Raw genomic sequence first — 18,049 nt, 5'->3', positions numbered from 1 at the left:
CTAATCGCTTTCGCTAAAAACGTATAGCGTAGTTACAGGCTTTTCCAACGAACATACCCCTCCACTAGCCGGAGTTAGTGGCTCCTAGAACTGATGCTAGATCTCGAATTTCCCAACATCTCCCGCAGAATTTCTCTTTCAGGAAGACAATCGAGAATTGGAGGTGAAAGCGAGGGTGCCACCTCAACATCATGATGGCGAGGACGGTGTTTCTAGTCTTCTGTGTGCTAATGGTACAGCAGCAGACGTTTGCCGCCGAAATTTCAATCGGTAAGTTGAAGAGAAATCTCGAATTTATCTAAATATTGTCAAAAAAGTCAACTCATTTCAAGGCAACAATAGGATACAGGGTATTGATATCAATCCCTCATCCTCCATTTCCATGGAGACGGTTCCCAAATCTTTCATCTTGAGACAGTCGTCTGGGAGGAAGTCACGACCTCTTTTTGTTTTCGTCATTAGGGCTCCATTCATAGCCGTCTGATCTTGAAGAAAAAAAAAGAATCTGATTCGAAGAGGAAAAATAAGATTACAAATGAATTGAATCATTGGAATTTTACAAAAAGCTTTGTTATGAGCATTGAACATTTGCCTACAAGAAATATTTGTGACCTAGTTGCACAAGCAGAAAAGCCAATTATATCGTGGTTATCACGCCGCAATGATTTTACTAGCGGGTATAAAAACACTTCGCCATATATCGATGGCTTTTTGTACTGCCATTCTGAGGCACTTATACACCTGCATCTTGTGTACGTGTAACGCATTAGGCTCTACATTCAGTAGTCGGCAGATAATATCGTGCTAGAGTGTTGTTTATTTGCATACTGAACGGTGCAGCGAGTGTGTGGGATATAGGAGAGCACGGTAAAAACACAACAGTGAGGCAGTATGCCCTCGTTAGTCTACAGCGAAATACCGGCTGAATTTGTGGCCAGAACTCCTCCGTTGAAAACCAGCGGGAAACCCGCTGGGCATAACCACGAACTCGGCTTGAAAATTCACGGTACGACTCAGAACCAACGATTACAATGAATAGAGAAAAGGGGTGATGGGTGGAAATAACAAGCCAGAAACCAAACACCAAGCTGCTCTTGCACAAGAGAAGAAAAAAAAAATCCCTACAGAACAATCCAGCCCCTTCCCTTACTAGCCAGTGCCTGCTATCCAGTGAAACATTGCACTTACAAGCTGTGTATTGTCACGAGCAAAGTATTCTGGTTGATACAATACAATGAGAGCTGTTCTTTTGACAAAATTACACTTGAAATGTAGTGCCATGGTTTAGAACATAGAGCCCACTTTGTATTTTGTGACAGAAATGATGTAATCAAGGGATAAGTAACTCTGAATGGATCACCCAGTAACGAAAACATATTCACCATCACATATAAACAGTGATAAAGGGAACTCGGGGATAAAGAAGCAAAAATCATGCGAAGGCTAATCTACAACTCATAGATGCTCTGCGATACCTGCTTTTACTCCGATGGCATTATGTAACAGCTTTTTGAAATGTTATTTGCCGAATCAAGGAGACACGATAACCAAAGCACTATCTTAGTATTTCAACACGTCACTCGAAATCCAAAACCAAATGAAAGACAGACTGGCAATATCTGACCTGCTACAATGTATCATCATAACAAAATGGAAGTTGTAGGCATGAGCTCAAGCAGATTATGTTTTTGTACTTTCCTATTTTCAGATATCAAGAGCTTCTGCTTATCACTATAGGTCAGTTTCACTCGGTTGTCATTCCAAGTTTGAGCAAGGAGTTGGTTTGAGGTACAGTCATGAGCTTGGACACGATGGTAGCCAGGTAGTAATCTGGGATCTGTAACTAGTCTGAAATCTCTGATTTCTCGGTCCATTCATTTACTTTAATCTGATCATGTTTCATTCTAGCAAGTGGTCGTGGCCATATGGACGCTGAGTGCTATACCCGCAGTAGCATTTTCTAATTGAAATTACCGTTTTGCTAGTTCAGACACATTTAAAAACCTCTCTCTATCATGAACACACCAAATCGCCTTCATTGTTCACTTATATTCTTTGCACTGAATCTTTGAACTAAAGTCAAGCATAAATCACACCCTCAACTTTGCTTGCTTTTAGAGTCATGTTAAACAGCGCTACTTACTACGTAAATCACATTAAGATATATCAAACCTCATTGTGCCATACGTTCTCTCCAGCGGGGAGGTGGTGCTTTTGTTATCATCCACAATGACTTTGAATTGATTCTTAGAAATGCCAAGTTCACACTTGATCAACTAAGCAGATCAAGAAGGAACAGAGGGGATTTTGTTAGGAACATATCTTGCCCACCAGTCTAGAGACTCAGGGTGCAGAAATTTAAACTAATAATATACCATCGAATAACTTGAGACTCCTTTGCGCATTGCGGCTGGGGTTTATTCAAACTTACGCTGATTATAAATTGTATTTGAAAAAATTAAAATAACCCCAAGTTTTACCTCAGATGGTACCGCCTTGTCACTGATGAATTGGTTCTATGACCTTAAACCAGCTCTAGCTTCACCTAGTAATCATAAGATCATGAATAATAGCAATTTCACATGATAACATGAACATGAAAGACAACAGTAATCATTTCCAGGTAGCCATGATGAAATTGTGTATAAATGGAATAAATTAGGCCCTACACATCAATGTGACACATATTTAGCCGTTACAGTTCACTACTCGTCATCACACACTGCCATCACTACAAGCCATCTCACACCACCACACATAATTATACATTCGTGAGATGCACATGAGGGTATTAGCCAGTCATTCTTATACATGGCAGACGGATATTATGTTGATGATGTTTCAGTTGTAATACGTGCTCGACACATGCGTGTAAAGGAGATGGGTAATGTTTTCTTACTCGGTGGTGGTCGATTGGTTGACTGAATGAAAACTGACAAATTCATTCAACCTGAATGGAAAAAAAAAGAAAAAAAGGGGGGGGGGGGTCAAACATATTCATCATAGTAAAAACTACGCGACTGAAATTGGACGGGGTTACTGGGTCCCTGCATACTTGACCTCATTACAAGAGAGTTTACTCAAGGCATGTTATGCTTCCCTCACATCACCAAAGAAGGTTTACCTTTGGCACAGACCGCCATGTCGTAAAACTGAGCACGTCATCATGAAATCTGTTTCCATAGCCTTGAGATTAAAAGAGGACCCTTCTCTGGTTTGATACTACCTTGATACTACAAGAAAACTGAGAAAAAGAGAGGAATGGCTGACTGATATATCGAAAGAAATAAATCTGTCATGAGTGCATAGCCGGGCGCTACTCACGGACTCCCGAAGGAAATTTATTTCTTCCTAAAAGGCCTGACGAAATCGGAGAACGTGCCTTATCTAGTGGGGGAAACTTTGTTTGGGATGGGGTCATACTTTGGTAGCCAAATCCCAATCTACTAGTATTTTGTTTGGTTTAGGAGGGGATGGGATCCCTTTGTGGAACACGAAACAACGTTCCGAATGTCCAGCTCATGCATGATTTGTAGGATACAGAGACGATAAGCAGAAAAACTAGTTGAACAATCCTATGATAAATATGCAGAGGAACAGATAAATGAATTTACACACTTTGTTAACAAATAATAAGAAGAGCATAAAACAGAGAAATTTTGTAGGGAGAAGACGACTTAATCAATGTTTAACATTTTCAAGTTGATGTTCAAGATGTGAGTGATTATTAAGTCAAGATGTTTTCTATTGAAGCATATATTATCAGTTAAAAAGGGCCGTTGATAATGAAACAAAATTCAACAACTCTATCCCCGTTTATAAGTGTAGCTACTACCTTCACATTCACGAGAATATTGCTCATTTCATATACTATTTTTGCTGCATTTCCCGCCTGTAAAATATTTCGTCGTCGTTTAATACAACACAAACCGAACACAGTTGTGTGTGGAGAATAAAGCTACGTATTATGCTGACTGCAATGGTAGCTATTCAACCGAGAACGACCTTCAGCATAACAAAGGCGCGTGGGATGGTCGCCTGTACGGTAATTGCACACTCTGCTTGAACATACTGTACTAGAAATTTCGCACACAGAATAATGCTCTAAGTATGGGCTTTTAGAATGGGCATGAGGAAATGATTCCTTTGATATAGTTCCGACTGATATGAAATATAATCACACGTATATTGCAGGACTAGGATGTACAGGCTGATGAACATTTATAATGACAGTAGACACATTATGATGGCACAACTATAGAATTATGAAAGGGGGCAGCCTCGGGAATAATTTCAGTTGACTGCGCAGCAGGCAAACATCAGCGACCAGGTAGAAAACGGAATGTCGCCATCTCTCGACGTAGCTTCGCATTTTTTTCTGGTGTCGGTCCTCACAAAGCTTGCAGTCGACAGTCCACGGTTGTGTTTCTATTTCGTATACTACGTAATAATACTTTAGGAAAGCAGTTCCCACAACTTATCGTTTCGCATTTTCTTGAAATTTCTCAGCTGATGCAAATTAAAAATTTATAATGTTACCAGAGTTGGAAAATTCGATCAGATCCCTACGTCAGCTGTGTGGATGTTCTATGAAGACATTATCTATTACATAATCACGTATGTAATGACATTTTGAGAAGACAAGTCACTGGCCATTCGAGTGAGGGTTGTAGTCCTATTGACGCTTTCCTACATAAATGAGTTAGTTGTAGATTGTAATTTTTTTCAATTCTCGACCAGCACACTTGAAGAAATGCCGCCATCTGACGACCACTTTGGGACAGCTCTAACAGTTGGCTGTGTCTCCAACTACAGCGTCGTCGGTGAAGCAAAACCACACGTTTTTAAATGACAAAGGGAGCAATACAATGAAGCACAAGGCGCCAGCGCAGGGTGGAACGGAAACGATGCATCATTACAGCTTTACCCGGATGAAATAAAATGATACATTTTTTCATCGTTACGCCATGCAGGTACTGTGTGGTACGGGTCTCGCTGGGGGTCTCAATAAATGACTCATATACAGGCTATAGATTCATACAACGATGCGCCAGGCAACATAAATCACTCTCAGGAATGCGGAAATGGAAAAATCGATATCCAAACTATATTCTGACTACGTAGTTCCCCAAAATGTAATTTTCTGAGGGAGATATATCTCGCATTTAATATGCTAAATGGTGTACCACTAGGAACTGTGCAATGACATTTGTAAGTAAATCGCAGCGCAAGGCTTGGGCTGGAGGAGACATTGCCCTATGGTCTATAGATACAATACATCAGCAGCAGTATAGAATTGCGTTGTGCAGTATGATAGGTATAATAGATTCTATATCTTCGTATATCACTGTAAATCACGAGATGCAATTTCAGTAAAGATAAAGGCATGAGATACTGTAATGCAATTCAAGTAGATTGTGGGTCCTAACTCGTGCAGCCTCAATGACGAGTGCTGAGCCATGATGAAAATACGGACGACGCCATCTGTCGTTCATTGGAAGCCATTCGTAGTCAGCCCACGCCCTCGACTCTATTCATGTCGATTTCTATAGAAATGACTAACCCGCACAGGAACGCGGAATTTCGAAAACAACCTGTTGTCTGCAGTCACCCAACCAAGACGTGGTTTCAACGTTCGTCCTTTAACAATTTGAAAACTAACGAACAATCATGAAAAGACCCATTGAAATCGGTTTTTTCCCCTTCGTGTCGAGTAGACAAAGACCTTCCAGGAGCGAAAAGATATTTACAGCGGGTAATCGCAAAGGTTATTTCAAAGCAGGCCACTCGGTTCGTCCCCCATGAGACACAATAAACGACACAAAGAATGTATTATTATGTCCTTACAAAACTAAGCCGCCATTTTGAATTATCGTACCATCAGCTGCTCGCAAGGTAAAGCTGATTCTACAGGACGCGGACTATGACTTTTATCACGAGGGTAAAAAACACGTTTGAAATGGACAACACCCCCTGGGTTTGGCGGGAACCAAAACACTTTTATAGGTTGGATGAAAATATCAACCGTCAAATATTTAAACGAACCAACAGCTCTTTGTGATATTAGAAACTGAACGTGTCCCAATCATACGGTGAGGTGAAAATAACACCGAGAGGATTTATTATCAAGAATTTTGTTGAATGGTCTGAGAGCTAGGTTCTCGCTGTTGCGGTTCCCTACTATCTATTGGTCGACCCACCAGTGGCCTATTTATTCAGTGTGCAGAACTCATTAGACGTGTACAAACGGCTGACATTAGTAAATGTATGATATCCATGTTTTCCGAGTTGTTCTGTACACAATTTACTGCTGCATACCAACGTCTGCCACACAAGACATCAGTAATAAGCTGATGTGATATTTAAAAAAGAAATGAAAAATCAATAATACTAAATTATACATATATTGCATATGTCTATCACCAATTCTCATTTTTGTTTTGAGCGTACAGAGCATTAAACATAGGTCTAGATAGAAGATTATTGAATCCACACAGTTGTTAAAATGCGTTTAAGGCACGGCCATTGTATTGATCATGATGGCCGCCATTCCCAACTGACGCACATTGTCAGTGGCGTTGATCAGAGCACACAGAGCGTACAGTTACGGGTATCGAGGAAGGTCTACGTTAAAATACAGTGTATAGTACCCCTTCCCGACGGCATGTGCCGCTGCTAATGATGGTGTCGTCCTGTTTATACTACGAGCCCCAAATACTCATCTTGTCTTTTAGCTTAGCGATCTCTAATGAGCTTACGAATGGTTCAAACTGATGCCGCTATCTTTCTCCCCATTGCAACATCATCGAAAGTATATATCCGTACGTTCTACTTTTAAAGTGACATGCTTGGACATAGATGTATAGCATCATTTGTGCTTACACACATTTCATGAACAAAATTAACACGCCTTCTCCAATTTTCTCTCTTGATTGGATTTTGTGATACATGAAAATTACATTCGACTTTACAGCAAATGCAACAGTATATAAATGATATTTTGTTCTACCTGATGATTGAAACGTAGGATTTTGGCTCGTTTTGCTTAATTTAAAACTTGCAACATCAAAACTTATATGATACTCAAAAATTTATTTAATGTGACTGCTTATGTAATACACTTGGTGGTATGCTTACAGGTTTATTTCTTTTACTTATTATCAAGGAAGATATAATATATACAATGTCGATGATGTTATTTTCATTTGCCCAACATTTTTGGAATCCCTGTGTCTTTTGCTGAACATAAGTAGCACGGACATGAGGTTGTAAAGCAGCTGAAACTTAGGATATCATATTGAAAATCTTCCTTGTTTATCTAGGTTCTTTCTATGGCGCCGAGACGGACAAGGATGATGACTACAAACGGATCATTGATGACGCTACCTTCTGGGTGACGTCATACGGATGGAACAATGGAAACACGCTTCGAGTGACCCACTTCCAGCCAGATACTCTGCCCAATGGACAACCACAAATCAGCAGCAACATCTTTCAGGCCCTCCAAATCGGTAAACCCAGGACAGAATTGATGAATAAATACAACACATTGTAACCTTTAACCTTATCCCTCCAAGTCAAAGCCAAGACAAAACGAAGATGACTAAATACAACACATTGTAACCTTTACCCTTTCCCCTCCAAGTCAAGCCAAAGCAAAACGAAGATGACTAAATACAACACATTGTAACCTTTGTCAAAGCCAAGACAAAACGAGGATGTCACGAAATGTTCATAAAATTGAACATGACGTTTGGCAACTAAACTGCATTCTTTTTTTTTTTATATATATAAAACGAGCATGATGCTAGTAGATCTCACAATATAACTATTGATGAATCTCGATACGGAAATTTCAGAAACAGTAGTGGAGGTCTAATTCTAAATGTTGTCTTGTTACCAAGGCATGTCATTCGGGATCTCATGGCCTTGAAATGTTAAAGTATAAGCTGATATAACTGTCAACTTTAGAAGATAAGCACATAACTTCCCAATTCCACGCACTGTTTCTAAGATATGAGCAAAGTCTTAAAGTGGTGTTCAGCCTTCTTCCTCTACTCTTATATAGCTTCAGACCTTCACTATAAAAAAAAACAAAACCTTAGATAATCCAGCCCCCCCCCCCAAAAAAAAGGGGGGGGGGAAATTCTCTTAATTGTGTCCCCTGTCATTGAAATCATAGAATACTAACATTGTCTGTATCAATGTAATAATGATTAGGATAATAATTATGATTAGCTTCATTATGTCCGTCATAGAATTAGAGATGATAATGATAGAACTGACAATCACAAAACATTGGTGTTCGATCTTCACAGAGGTGTGCGCCCATGCAAGGAGTAGCAGTCTCCGTGGCATCATCCTGCCCAATGACCTCTGTCCGGATTGCAATGACATCAGCGGCGTGATCGGCGACGCCATCAACCCGACGGCGACGCTCGACCTCTGTGGAGGCCAGTACTCCGTCAAGCTGTACCCAGCCGTCGATGACCTTGTCGATCTCTACGCCGAGATCATTAACTACACCAAGTGGCGCGACTACCTCCTCGTCTATGACGGCGACAACGGTACTTTTTTTTTCTCCCAAGACGAGTCTTTCCCTTGTGACTGATTTTCACGTAGAATTGATATTGCTCACAAGAATAATCCTCTCAGCACCAGCTCAATATGCGTTTGATATTGTTTGAAAACAAGATACAGATGATGCTAAAGGAGAATTGAAAGAGACACACTTCCTCTGCAGGGCACATATCATTATTGTTGGTAGATTGTTAGCGGAAACCGATTGTGATAACTGGTCATCTGGCCACACTGACTGTCGGGCAGAAAAGTGCTCTGAATACTCAGCCCTGATACCACTCTTATACATCTTGATATGATGCACTAAGGATAGGCCGTACTTGTTTCTCTCACGTCATTGCTTTGAGCGTAGGGCAGCATGGGATTCTATTTCAGCGTGTAGATTCGATTGAAAGACAGTTTTGTAACCTCCGGCACTACAGGATAGTGAATGCGAATTATTTAAAAGGTATGATATCTTTGTGATATTTACAGGGTATTCTCTTCAGTTCATAAAAACGGCTGTATATAGAGGACATACAAAATGTGCAACACACACTATTATGATAACCGCACACACTTACAAGCAAGAAAACTACAGACTTCATTTTCACCAGCCACACTAGGGGGGCATTTCATGAAGCATTTTGTCCGACAAAGTTGACGGACAAATTTGCTCTCAGCCAATCAGACGCAAGGATTTCAGTAGCTTGTAACAGTTTGTCAGAAAAATATCCGACGAAAATGCTTCATGAAATGCCCCCAGGAGTCATAATGTTCTATATCTTTTTGTTTAGCCCAAAGTATCGTGGAAGCCATGTCTTCTCTCGCTATCGAGAACAACCAGACAGTCCAGATCCTACCCATTGACGAGGAAATGACGGAAGTACGGCGCACCATCGCAGAGAGCACTGTCAAGAATATTCTCCTCTTTTGCCAGTACGAGGAAATCTGCCTGAAACTACTGAAAATGGTACGAGCGTAGAGTCAAATGTATCCATGGAAACGTATTACGCGCCGTTCCCTACTGTTGCACCAAATTGTGCAATTATGTGCACTTTATAATCACTTCCCATATTCTAAATAAGTCAAACCAAATTTCTCATGAAAAGTAAAGTCATTTACACAAGCAGAATGATTTTAGCTCTGTGGGAAATCATTACTGAGATATTCTCATCGAAATTTAAATCTCCTTCACAAACTGAATACCGTACGCATACTAAAACGCTAATTAACAGTCTCTCGTGAGTGACATAGCTTAAGCTCGTCTACCTTCTCCTAACCTACCTATACGTACGTGATATCGACTCTTTCGACCCCGTTAATCACAATGTACCTGCGAGTTTAGGTCTTGAAATAAAGCAAGAAAGGAAATTTGTATCTATTTAAGGTTTTAAACATTCCACACTACTTGCAATCAAACTTTTTAATGAATAGAGAGTGGGTGCATTTATTTTGTGATTGTCCCAAACCAGTGTTACACTTTGGTGCAATTTAAATCTGTTCAGATGCTTTTAGATTACGCGGACACAGCAATATATAAAATCATTATGCATTATGTGTATGAATGAACTGATTTTTTTTTCTTTTAAGTATATGTGCAAAATAAAGTAGCTTTCTTATTTTTCATTCATTTTTTTATTTGTTTTCTCTCTGTCTCAGGGAATCGAAGAAGGCCTCATGAGCGATGGGTACCACTGGTTGCTTGGCAACATTGTAAGTCTTTGCTTCACAATTTCAGATTGTATTGGTTTTTTTCTGACCATTTTATTTCGCTTTTGTAGCAAATCTGTGTCGCACAATTCAGAAAAGGATGCATTACCTGAAATATTGAGGTCTAAAATTCTCGGACTATCTACTCTTCATGAAAATCTCGGGTAATCAAATAATACAGTCCAGAGATTCATATTCTCAGTGTAGAACACCATCAGTGCTGCCAGTCATTAAGTACGATCAATGACGTGTGAATATTTTGACGTCGTTTATGCTCTACAATATCAGACGGCCTTATTAGGAAAACAAAGAATGTAAACATAGGATACTAGTATGTTAATTGTATAACCAATATAGTCCAAATAATGGATGTGAGGTTTTCATTAAAGTCATTATTTATTAATCATCAACATTAGCTTTACCTTGTCATCACCACCACCACCACCAGTACCGTCATCAGTACCATCATCAATACCATCACATTAACATCACCACTAACATCGTAACTCTTATTGAGTAACTCTACTTTGTGTACATTTTACAGGACTTACCCCTGACCTGGGAAGAAGTCCAGCAGATCCGGCAAGACGGGGCTTACATCACTCGGCTGATAATGAACAAGCAGGCCAACGTCAACGTGCGATACACGACCACCAGAGCCGAGAACCAGGAGGAATGGCCCTACCGCCTCAAGGTGGCCTACGATGCCGTGGTGCTGATGGGTGAGGCCTTCGACAGCCACTTGCGCCGCACCGGCTCCTTCCCGTCAGCCGTGGCGCAGTGCAAGTCCACTTCTGAAGACTTCACGCTCTCCCCCGTTATGCAGGATATCAAGGAGGTGAGAGAATATGTCACGTGATTAACCACCTGACTTTACTTCAAGATTAATATATTGCGTAATCAAGTCTAGCTTTGTAGTACACAGACCATGCTACTGATTCTTCTATTAATGACTAAGGATATCAGATATTTAATCTAAACATGGTAATCACTCATAAATTGTTTTTAATTTAACATTTTTGTGCATTATTTGAATCGATAGTTGTTCATATTGATTCAAGGTCTTGTGTTTGTGCGGTGACTAAAATTAATTAAAAGTCTTGATGGTGAATGTTCACTTTACATTGATTGGAAAAGCATAAATTCTTTTTTTTTTACGTTGTTGACGATTTATCACACATATTGAATTTTAACCTTGGTCATGGCATAGACCATTTATTTACAGTGCTTGCAATGACTGTACAATTTTAGTGCAGGACTAGTATATGACAGAATCCCATTAGTCTTTAATGATTACCAATGTACATTGATTGTTAGGTTCATCGTTAGGTCGAACTAAGACGAAATAAGACGAATTGTCCAATATTCAAACAGTTTTGACAACAATTTAGACCTTTTATCCCCTAACCTGCTCTGCATCTTGTTGAAGACTTCTCTACGTGAAGCCCAGTTCACGTTATTCAGTTCTAGTCTGTGTGCGACGAAACAAATGAGAATGATTCAAAAGAATCAAAATTAATTGAAGGAGTGTGTTTACCTTTCTCTTGATTCAAGGTAAGTTTTGAAGGATTGAGTGGACACGTGGCCTTTGACAATAATTACCAGAGGTCGAACTACTCCATCACCATCCATCAAGGAAAAGGACAAACAGTCTTCTTCTACACTGATAACCAGGTACGTGGACAGATGAAACTTTGGCTATCCCCGTAGAAAGCTTTATGATCGGAAATCTGGATACGAACGAGCCGAAGTTGTTAGGCGTGTTAGGCAGGATGTAAAACTAAAAACTTGCAGTAATATACGTACAACTTTCGACATTATTACGCCCATAGAGCTTCACTTGATATGTGAGATAGGCCTATATATATATTTTTTTTTTCTGGATGCGTATACAGTTGCATTAAAATAAATGAATGAAATGGATTGATAGGCCCCTTCCCATACAGAACGGAAAGTTAGACCGTAACTCGTAAGACGGAAAAAACTGCGTTATGTGGAGCTTGTGTGAAAGACTTGCTATGACAGAAATGGTCAATAATTGCAAATAATATGTATGGCAACCACCTATCAGTATATGGATACTATTGTTGTAGTCTTGGATGTGATGGCTGCTGCTATTTCAAGTTCCACGTGGCAGACGTGGTTCTGCCTTGTATCATGGTGTAATCTGAACACACACACACACACACACACACACACACACGCACACACACACACATTCTGTATGTCAATACATGTCATTCAAGAACACTTCGTGATGTGTGCAATGCATGACATTAATCAAGTAAAATAAAGACAAAATATGGAAAGATGAGTTGAAAGTGTGTCATATACCCCATGCAGGGCTAATAAGAATGTCTGTTATATTATCTTGTGTCAAAAGTACAATCATGTAGGTTCGAACCAGTATCTGTGTATATTCACAATTAATTTTCTTTCCATCCGTCAGGTGTATGAGTCTGGGGAATGGATCCAGAACATCAACCAATGGCGACGAGATAACCGGGGCCAGAGTTGGCCCAAACCTGGCTCACGTCTTAACATGTATCCCTTCAGGAATGCCGAACTCAAGAGCATCATCGTCACTTCGCTGGAGGTAAGCTGGGGCTCACCAATTTATTCTGTCACAGCGTCTTTGCATTGGGCATATAAAAAAATAATGAAATCATGGAATCTGAAGTTCCTAATTTTTTTTTTACTATAGGCAGTGACGTCATTTACGCCCATATTCGTAAGTTACACATAGAGATACTTATGGTCACTGCCTTATAAACTCTGAAATGTCAATATTCCACAGCTAAAATATTTCCTGTCAAAATGTCAACGTAAGCAACGATCGAAGTTTCACTGTGAATATTACGTTAATTCACATGTGCAATCAAACTGATAATCCTAAATGGAAAACGAAAACCCCTAGCTCATCATTAGGATTCAGAATAACATGAAAATGCATAGTAAATGTAATATACTTTTGGCTGTTGATTTAGTTTGTTTCTACTCATAAAAACTCATAATATTGGCAATAACCAAATAGTGATATACCTATTACATGAATAAACGTTGCAAATGCAAATGTAGGACATTGTTTCAGAAGGAAAATACTTGATGGAATGTATGCTCACTTGAACAAAGATGTGAGCTGAAAACAAATATCCTGCACTAAGATTACCCATAAGTTTTCAGTGGAAATAGAGAGCTGTTGTCAAGCAGCTCTGCGATGCTATTATCTGCACTAAAAGCTAAAACTACGAGCACCGCATTTTTTTCTGTTTGTGGAGTGAAAATCGCTGTTACAAAGATGGCCACGGTTACTGTCTTGCAGTATTTTCTACTTTTTTCATTGCAAAAAATACTACAGGTTAACCCTAACTGCACGGGGGGGGGGGGGGGGGGGGCTGGGAGCCCCCCCCCCCCCCTGCATACTTTTGGCGATTGCATCGCGACCGCTGGGAATTTCGGATTCTCGCTTCATGACTTTTTCCCCTGAAGTCTTGCGCACATTTTGATACCACATTTGTCCATATCGGACCTACCTAGGGGGTGTTATGGGCCAATTAGTATACGCATGTCATTAAAACGGCTAATCGCTTCATATATTTGTGTACAGTTACATACTGTCAATAGACCATGGCTTGCATTACTTTATAAATTTTGCTCAGGAATTGGTTTTCCACTTGGTTCATGCTTCTATATTGTTCTGAAATAAATTGGGCAAAGTTTAGAAACAATGATATACATAAGGAATATAAAACAATAGAAAACATGAGAAATAAAAACAATACAAAACATAACAAAAAAGTTGTTTTTTTTTCTCGTTTTTTTTTTTCTCGCTCTGAGGGGGAAATTGAGTTGTTATCCACATAGATGATTCAAATAACTCTTATCCTTCGACTGAAATTATGAAAATATCCCCCAAATGCATAAAATACGCATTATGAATAATTAATTAGCTAATTATGCAAACAATTTGCATAATTGATTAAAATAAATTACACCATCAGATTCAGCACGCGAAGATCTATCAGCATGCAAATTTTTAAGTTCATCGGACATTGCGTTTCCGAGATCAATGGGGGGGGGGGGGGGGGGGCCTCCCAGGCCCCCCCCCCCCAGTATTTTCATGGAGCCAAATAGCTGCTCAGTACAGTAAGGGTTAAGTAAAAAAAAAAAGATGTTTTCCACCCAAAATACGCCTTTTTGGCCCTCAGAATATTACAATGCTATTTATAATGTTGGCATTTTCTGTTTTCGTAAATGTATGATTTTGTGTGCGCTTTCAAAAATTTTAAAATAGGAGACTACCTTTGTAACAGAGTGTAAGTCATTAAGTACGTGAATAAACTGTTCAGTGATTTTATAAGGAAAGATAGTTAGGATCATAATAAAATTTGCGCATGTTTTTCTGTGCTTTCCGTAACTACTATATTTAGTAATGGATGTAAAAAGATAATAATGATAATACTACAATTATTACTTTTTGTACAAATCATAATTTCAGGAAGCACCATATCTGATCGACAGTGGACAGGGTTTCATCGGCTACATTCCCGAGCTCCTGCGCAACATCAAGATGGTCATGGAGAACGAACTTGGACTCGACTTTGAGTACACCATCGAACTGGTTGGAGAGGGCGAGTATGGACGACTCGACTACACGACTGGTAGATGGAGCGGCCTCATGGAGAAACTTGTCGAAGGGGTAGGAAGCTCAAATACCTTTCCCTTATATACCTACATGTATGTAATGAATTGTACAACAGATATTAATTAAAATTAATTAGATATTTGTACCATGATGTGATGTGATGTGATGTGATGTGATGTGATGTGATGTGATGTGATGTGATGTGATGTGATATGATATAATATGATATGATATTATGATGATTATGATACCAGTTGATATGAAACGATATGATACCAGTAAATATGAAATGATGTACATGTATAGCATTCAAAATATTTTCACGGAATCATAACTTATGTTTCCCAACATTTTTTTTTCTCCTGGTAAGACTTTGCTACCTCAGAATGATGGAGGAAAATCTACGTAAACAGTTTATATGCTTAAATCTTCGGGGAAGATATTCAAAGAGCTATTCATGCTCTGAATACAAATCCTTTGAAATTCATTGATCTTTAAATTCAATAAAAATCCAACGCAACATGTCGCACCCGAGAGAGGGAATAACCAGGACAAATTTGTAATTCTTAGGCAATTGTCAAGAGAAAAACGCAACCAACAACATCTCGGGAGATGCTTTGTCTATATAAACATATGCAGGTAAAGAAAGAGAGTTGTGTTACTCTCGACATATGACATCATATTTTTCATGGCATGTAATATCATATCATAATTATCATATCATATCAATATATCGTCACGTAGTGATAAATATGGACAGGAATTCATCTGCTAAGATTCACAAGCTTACAATCTTCTTCTCTTCTGATCTCTTTCTTGCAGTATGCTGATATCGCTGCCGCACCGATGGCAATCACCAGCGAACGCGACAAGTTCATCGACTACACCGTTCCGTTCATGAGGAGCGATCTCGGCATCCTCATCGAGCATCCAAGCTTCGTGTGGGAATATCCCTTCGTGCCCGTCTTCCCCTACGACTGGAATGTCTGGATCTGCAACTTTGCCGCTCTCTTTGTCACCGGCATCTTCCTCTTCTTGGTGTGCTACTTCAGTCCCTATGAGTACCGTGCCAAGGCCCAGCGTGGCGAGATTACTCCAGAGCAAGGGGAGAGTTTCAATTTCACCAACACGGCCTGGTATATGATCACCACTATGTACCTCCAGAGTTATGACGTGTCGCCCCGTTCCGTGGCGGGCCGCATCCTCAGTGCTTTCTGGTACCTCTTTATGCTGGTCATGGTGTTCCTGTACCTTGTTAACCTCACACCCTTCCTCAAAGCGTCCAAGGGCATCATTCTGGTTCGCGACGTCGGGGATCTCTTCGACCAGACCACCGTCGATGTCGGCTTTGTTAAGGATAGTTCTGCCTACGACTTCTTCCGTGACAACCGCATCCCCGAGTACCGTCGCCTGTGGGAGACTGTTCAGTCTGCTGTATCCATGTACCGTGACGACAGTGGTATCGTTCTGGAGGTGGAGGACGGCGTTCTGCGAGCAAGGCACTCTAATGGGAAATACGCCTTCATCCACGACAGGCGTGTCCTGGAGCACGGCTCGCGTCAATGGCCTTGCAACCTGGTGATCACCGGCGGTAGCTTTGCCACGGTCGAGTACGGCTTGGGCGTGGCTTCTGGTTCTCCTCTACGAGACCAGCTCTCCTGGGCCATCGAGCGTCTGGAAGAGCGCGGTATCCTGGAGGAGATGTGGGATAACGATACCTGGGTGGACCCACAGCGACGAGGGCCTTGTAGGAACCACAAGATGAGTTACTGGGAGAGACAAGCGCTTTACTCCCTGACGGCTGTGGATCTCCAAGGTATGTACTACCTGATGATCATTGGCATGGGGTCAGCCGTCATCATCTTCGCGCTCGAAGTGCTCGCCTTCCAGCTCGGCATCGGCACCAATGCACCAAGGGTCAACCGAAACGACCAGCACGAGATGCGTCGAGCTCAACCATTAACCGGCACAGGTGGTGGTGGCGTTTCCTCTGGTGGTGGTGGAGGAGGTGGTAACGACCAGAAAATGTGGATCTAGCACCCCTCTTAAAGTTTCCTATAGTTTATTTCTCTCTTCCTGTCATTCTTTTTTCTTTCCACTTCTAGACACCAAGTGTTCTGTCGCTGCACATCTTTCAGATTTTCACCATGAATAAGTGTGAATGGAAAGAAATCTTTACAGTACTGAGTAATATAGCACGTGATTTTGTACTTCATGGTTCGATAACATGAGTTTGCATTGCAGTGTCAGTGATATGAGATGCAGGGTATTCCATTCAATGCAAATGCAATGTCATAGGGTTTTCTATTTCCCTTGAAGATTCCACCTTCTACAATATCTGTAATCAAGAAAGTCACTTGTTGAGTTTGTGAATTCTTGCATTCATATTTCATTAAAAAAAAGTTCATGCGCATTTCTTGTCAAGGAAAAACAACATTGTGAGAAGCATTGTCTATTTGCATTTCTGACTGATTATCTGTCCTGTTAAGATAATTGCTCTAACTTTCTTATTGGTGTATTTCTCCTGTTTTCTACTTTGTGAAAAAGTCATTAAATGTATTAGTCACTTTATCTGTAAACGCTGACCGCAGTGTGTTTTCTTAATGTGTTTATCCACACGTATACTTATGAATGAAAAGAGAAGAAAGTGTGAAGAAGCTATGATGACTGATGACGGATGCAAATTTGGAGAGGATGATATACATTTAAGACATAAAACTATGACGAGAGGGAGAGAGAGAAATATCGATTTTCAGAGATTTTTTGTGAAAGAAGTTTAATGACCGTGACTATGAAAGTACCCACGTATGAGAGCTCCTGTACGTAAAAAGTTATGTGCGAGAAAAAAAAAGAGCAAGCGATGAATGGAAAATGGTTGCGTGCTAGTTTCAGCGACTTTCAGCAAAGATTTTGTGAACCAAAATTCACTGCAATCATGTTTGTGAAAGCAAGATGATATCAAAAAGAGGGGTGAATGTTGTGGTTTGAATTTTCTACAATTTGTCTCCCTCTTACAAATGGAATTTGTAAGATTACAACTACTGATCTGTAATTCAACAAACATGTCGGGAAAAAAAATGAACCACGGGTCTCGAACCTGTCATGTACTGCTTTCTGGGCAGTGACACTACC

The 18,049-nt window shown here is 40.2% G+C and overlaps 1 protein-coding gene across 1 annotated transcript; it reads left to right on the top strand.

Moving 5' to 3' along the window:
- The first annotated feature begins 41 nt into the window (after positions 1-41).
- Positions 42-17,474, top strand: LOC140230820 (glutamate receptor 3-like). Its single transcript, XM_072310961.1, has 10 exons — positions 42-270; positions 7,323-7,511; positions 8,319-8,567; positions 9,357-9,532; positions 10,222-10,275; positions 10,817-11,110; positions 11,827-11,946; positions 12,722-12,868; positions 14,771-14,971; positions 15,740-17,474. Exons 1-10 carry the CDS (start codon positions 192-194, stop codon positions 16,952-16,954), a joined length of 2,724 nt encoding a protein of 907 aa, XP_072167062.1. The 5' UTR covers positions 42-191; the 3' UTR covers positions 16,955-17,474.
- Positions 17,475-18,049: the final 575 nt, after the last annotated feature.

Source organism: Diadema setosum, chromosome 7, assembly GCF_964275005.1.
Source record: "Diadema setosum chromosome 7, eeDiaSeto1, whole genome shotgun sequence".
Lineage (NCBI taxonomy): Eukaryota > Metazoa > Echinodermata > Echinoidea > Diadematoida > Diadematidae > Diadema > Diadema setosum.
Note: the sequence above shows the minus strand (reverse complement) of the source record. Positions and strands in the feature narration are given on the sequence as shown.

Excerpts from the sequence above, each read along its gene's own strand:
- LOC140230820 (XM_072310961.1), top strand. The coding sequence starts at position 192 with ATGATGGCGAGGACGGTGTTTCTAGTCTTCTGTGTGCTAATGGTACAG. Across the intron at positions 9,533-10,221 it reads GCCTGAAACTACTGAAAATG|GGAATCGAAGAAGGCCTCAT; the intron begins GTACGAGCGTAG and ends TCTCTGTCTCAG. Across the intron at positions 11,111-11,826 it reads TTATGCAGGATATCAAGGAG|GTAAGTTTTGAAGGATTGAG; the intron begins GTGAGAGAATAT and ends TCTTGATTCAAG.